Consider the following 4,682-nt stretch of genomic DNA (forward strand, 5'->3'; position numbering starts at 1 on the left):
TATTTAACAGTTAAAATTTAACATAATTAAATATATTACATATATTCTTACCTTGTTTTATTTGTCATATTTAAAACACTATTATACGTGGAAACTAAAATCAATTAATAGTATGGATGTTTATTTAATTACTATAAGCGTGAGATTGGGCCATACAAAGATTGGGCCATACTAAGATTGGGCCAGGCTTTGGTTCGAAAATAAAGCTATAAATAAAACTGAGAAATTCCCGTTTCCTCTTTTCGGCATAAGAATGGCGTCGTTGATATCAGATTTGCTCCGTCAAACTGGTGGCACCGCCGTCATCGACGGCGGTCTGGCGACGGAGCTGGAGCGCCATGGCGCGGACCTCAACGACCCACTTTGGAGCGCCAAATGCCTCTTTTCCTCCCCTCATCTCATTCGCCAAGTACACTCTCCTTTTCGATTCAAATTTGTTTACATTGACACACTAACCGCACCGTTTCGACTCTTAAACTTTTATTGTATTGTTTTCGATTTCATGGCATCACAATGTTAATTCATTTATGTTAATCTCCGAGTTCATGAATTGTAATGTTGATATTCTTACCTTAATTGATTGACGTGCTTTTTTCTCTCTTCAATTGCAAATTAAAGTAATGATCGAGTTACTAAATGGAGCAGGTGCACCTCGATTACCTGGAAAACGGCGCAGACATTATAATCACAGCATCTTATCAAGTGAGTTGAGTTGGTTTGGTTTGGTTGAGCAGTGTCGTATTAATTTCTTTGAGTTGGTTGCTAATGCTGAAATTGAGGTGGTTGTTTTTGCACAGGCCACAATTCAAGGTTTTAAAGCCAAAGGCTTTTCTCAAGAGGAAAGTGAAACTATGCTCAGAACAAGTGTTGAAATTGCTCGCGAGGCACGTGAGGTGTACTATGAAAGATGTGCTGGATGCTGTTCGGGTGATGGTGCCCAAGGTAGAATCCTCAAAAAACGACCTATCCTGGTTGCGGCATCAGTGGGGAGCTATGGAGCTTATTTGGCCGATGGATCAGAGTACAGGTGAAATGATTATGATCTAGTGTTTAGCATTGGTCAAAATTTTTGTTTATATTGGTATGAAAGTGTGAATGATAGTTCCATATTAGATAGCATTGGGTATATTAAGTAACATATAAGTGTGAAAGACCCATAAACTTGATACCTTAAGGTTTTGAATTAAAATTTGGTGTCAAGTTTTTACTTGTGTGGTTTGTTCATAATTCAGTGATGAGATTCTCTCCGGTGTTAAACCTCCTTGAATTCTTAACAGTTTACTTATAGTATTGTGTGTATTTCATATCTCTGTTATGTCGCCCATTTATTGATTAACAATCAAGATGATATTCATGATCATGATATGTCATGTTTCAAAGTTGCGTGTTAAGCTCTGTATCGGTTATTTTGGCACAAATCTTTGTTGTTCTTAAAAGGAATGAGATCAGAATATTGTATGAACTGAATTTCTAGGTCTATCTCGTGTTTAAGGTTTTGAGCTTTTCTTTTTTAGCATAGAGGACCATTAACATTTTAGAAAGATTGGGGTTTGATAAACTTTTGCTGCTGTTCTCAGCACTGTTGGAAATTATATTTTTTTTATTGTAATGTTTATTGATATTTTGTTCCTAACAGTGGGAATTATGGTGATGCTATCACGGTGGAAACTCTAAAAGATTTTCATCGGAGAAGAGTTCAAATTTTAGCAGATTCGGGTCCTGACCTACTTGCTTTTGAAACAGTGCCCAATAAGCTTGAAGCTGAGGTATCCTAAAGCTTTGGGCAGCCAAATGCTAAACTCCCTTGGTTCTTTTTTATCTCTTTAGAAAGTGTCATCTGTCTCTTTAAAATTAATAAAGCTCAATTACAGTCAGAAGACCTAGCAGGTTGTCATATGATATTTCTGGATAGAGAAAAGAGCAAAAAGTTGATCATGTTGTAATATTACTCTCTTTCAATCCATACAATCTTTCTGTTTCTAAAATAGTCTTCCCAACTAAATTTACCCCAAATTCTGCCTTGCCTCCATAGACCACCAGAAACTGAGAAGGCATTAAATTTCTATTCTTGGAATTTCCATTGATTTTGTGAAAGGGTAAAATTCACAAGTAAATATGATGAGTAAATTAACTCACTTATGACATATATAATCAATTAAACTCCGGGATCAAGATAAAAATAATAGTCTTGGGCAATTAAAATTTGTAACCCTCTGCACTTACTATTTTCATTTTTGTCGTGACCCCAGAATTCACCTAACTATACTTATTGACGAAGCAGGCTTATGCTCAGCTTCTGAAAGAGGAGGACATAAAGATTCCAGCGTGGTTTTCTTTTAACTCTAAGGATGGAGTTAATGTTGTTAGTGGCGATTCTTTAATGGAATGTGGCTCTATTGCTGAATCATGTAATAAAGTTGTTGCTGTTGGAATCAATTGTACCCCGCCTAGATTTATACATGGTCTGATAGTTATGCTTAAGAAGGTAGGACTTTGGTACTCTTGTTTCCAACTGAATATGATGTTCATATGCTAATTGTTGAACTTTTATTTATTTAAATTATTTTTAAGTTACCACTCATAATATTTTGATTCTATCTACCTCCTCCTACTCTCTTAGGCCATTTATTAATTAACTTTGTTTCAGTTCTAAAAGTGTCAGTATCCTCATTGCCAAGTTGTTTACATTTTGATAAGTCATGTATACATTGGGTGGATAATAAATACACATGGATGTTAATCTATGTAGGTTCAGGAGTTGCATAATATCGTAAATAGCCTTCAAATTTTTTTTTTTTTTTTTAATGAAGATGCCTTTTATGAATGGGAGCTTCTTCAACTATACTTAACCTTTACCCTAATACAGTTTCACATTAACGTGCGACTATTTGTCTTTTGAAATATAGATTGTCTTTTTTTTCTTCTTTTTTTTATGTGTTACTCTCATCCAAGGAAATTTGCCAGTGTTAATAAGCAAATATATTATTATAGTCATGCGACTTTCTTTATGAAATACTTATCCTTGATTCGCTTGTAATATCTTCAGGTGACTACAAAACCAATTGTTATATATCCGAACAGTGGGGAAACTTATGATGCTGACCTAAAGGGGTGGGTGGTAAGTTCATTTCATTTGGTTGTACTATTTTAACATATCTATTATAGAAGATAAAACTATTTATGTAAATTATCGAATAAAATATGAACCACTACGCATTGGAAAATTGGATTGTGAAAATTATTCTGCTTGAAATAAATTAATTCATATGCTGTCAAATAAATGAAACTTGCAAAGGCAAACTTAATTAAAGAGTAAAAGTAGATAGGCATGTGCCTATTCCTTCTCTTTTCCTTTTTGGTGAAATCACTTTATTCATTTTTATTTGAACTGTACAACTGTTTCAGATTGTTATGTATGATTTGTCATTTAAAATAGAAACTTTCTCAGAAGTAGGAGTCTAAGTGTAAGTGATAGCCTGGTACTGGTAGGTATTAGAATGACAGATTTCACATTTTTTTTATTAATAATTGTGTACAAATACACATGGAGATTTTAAGGAAAAGTAAAAATTGGATGCCAATAGCAGGACCCTCCTTTCTGTCGCTATCTGAAATTCTGAATCTCATTCTAAATTTTGGGCTGATTTCTCATTTAACCTTACACAGGTAGTTGATAGATTTATAATGATCATGAAGTTAATGTGCGCACTCATGTTGGGAAGGTTTATGTATTGCTCTTAAGGAACTAAATCATTTCCTTGTACTAGTGATACATGATTTTAAACCATGTATAGGACGTAGTCAAGAGATATTAAATTATTAGTGATTATTTAATCATGTTCAGCCTGTGTAATTTTCTATATTCCTTGAAAGATAACAGCAAACAATGCATGTAACATTAGTTTCAAGAAATTCACGGAACTCATATGGACATGAATGCAGAAAAGTAAAAGTTTATGCTTAACCTAACCTCAAGTTATTTATCTGTTTTGAGCTATGTTTATATACTTTGTTGTGTTTTACAAGTTTGATAAGCGCTTGCTTCATATTGTACATCCTTATCTTTGTGAGAGATCAAATATAGCATGATCATTTTAGAGAAAATATTTTGGGATATTGCTTGGATTATGTAATATTGATATTATGCTGTTGCTTTCGCAGCAAAATACTGGTGTTACAGATGAAGATTTTATCTCGTATGTAAATAAATGGTGCGAATTAGGGGCTTCTCTTGTAGGTGGTTGTTGCAGAACTACTCCAGCTACTATTAGGAAGATATACAGGGCACTGTCTAGCAGTCAATCTGCTACTCTTGCCACAAAGTGATTGCCCTGTCATCAGAATGGAGGGCCAATGCGCAAATCAATCTAATTTACATGTCAACAAGGCTGGCGCAGCTGCACTGAATCATGTTGCTACTCTGGACCAAGATTGGACGATGAATATGATTTGGCTAATTAGTTTTTATAATATGGTTACTTTTGTTTTTTTCATCGTAACTTTTTTTCTTCTTTTTTGGTCCCTATTAATTGTTTAGCTTCAGATGTTAGGATTTCCAGTTTGTGATAATGTATTTAATAGAGATTTGAATTCTACCTATTTTACCAAAAACAAAAAAGAGGTGTGATCCTACAAATTTTTTTTCCAATATTAAATGGATCTATATGAAAAGTTTACAGTTC

The 4,682-nt window shown here is 34.0% G+C and overlaps 1 protein-coding gene across 1 annotated transcript; it reads left to right on the forward strand.

Moving 5' to 3' along the window:
- Positions 1-230: 230 nt before the first annotated feature.
- Positions 231-4,682, forward strand: LOC109815852 (selenocysteine methyltransferase). The gene is made up of 7 exons (XM_020380664.3): positions 231-409; positions 646-702; positions 798-1,027; positions 1,637-1,766; positions 2,282-2,485; positions 3,047-3,118; positions 4,162-4,682. The coding sequence occupies exons 1-7, from the start codon at positions 254-256 to the stop codon at positions 4,324-4,326; spliced, it is 1,014 nt and encodes a 337-aa protein (XP_020236253.2). The 5' UTR covers positions 231-253; the 3' UTR covers positions 4,327-4,682.

The sequence above is a fragment of the Cajanus cajan genome, chromosome 6 (genome assembly GCF_000230855.2).
Source record: "Cajanus cajan strain Asha chromosome 6, NIPB_CcT2T_4, whole genome shotgun sequence".
NCBI lineage: Eukaryota > Viridiplantae > Streptophyta > Magnoliopsida > Fabales > Fabaceae > Cajanus > Cajanus cajan.

Excerpts from the sequence above, each read along its gene's own strand:
- LOC109815852 (XM_020380664.3), top strand. The coding sequence starts at position 254 with ATGGCGTCGTTGATATCAGATTTGCTCCGTCAAACTGGTGGCACCGCC. Across the intron at positions 1,028-1,636 it reads GCCGATGGATCAGAGTACAG|TGGGAATTATGGTGATGCTA; the intron begins GTGAAATGATTA and ends TGTTCCTAACAG. Across the intron at positions 1,767-2,281 it reads CCAATAAGCTTGAAGCTGAG|GCTTATGCTCAGCTTCTGAA; the intron begins GTATCCTAAAGC and ends TTGACGAAGCAG.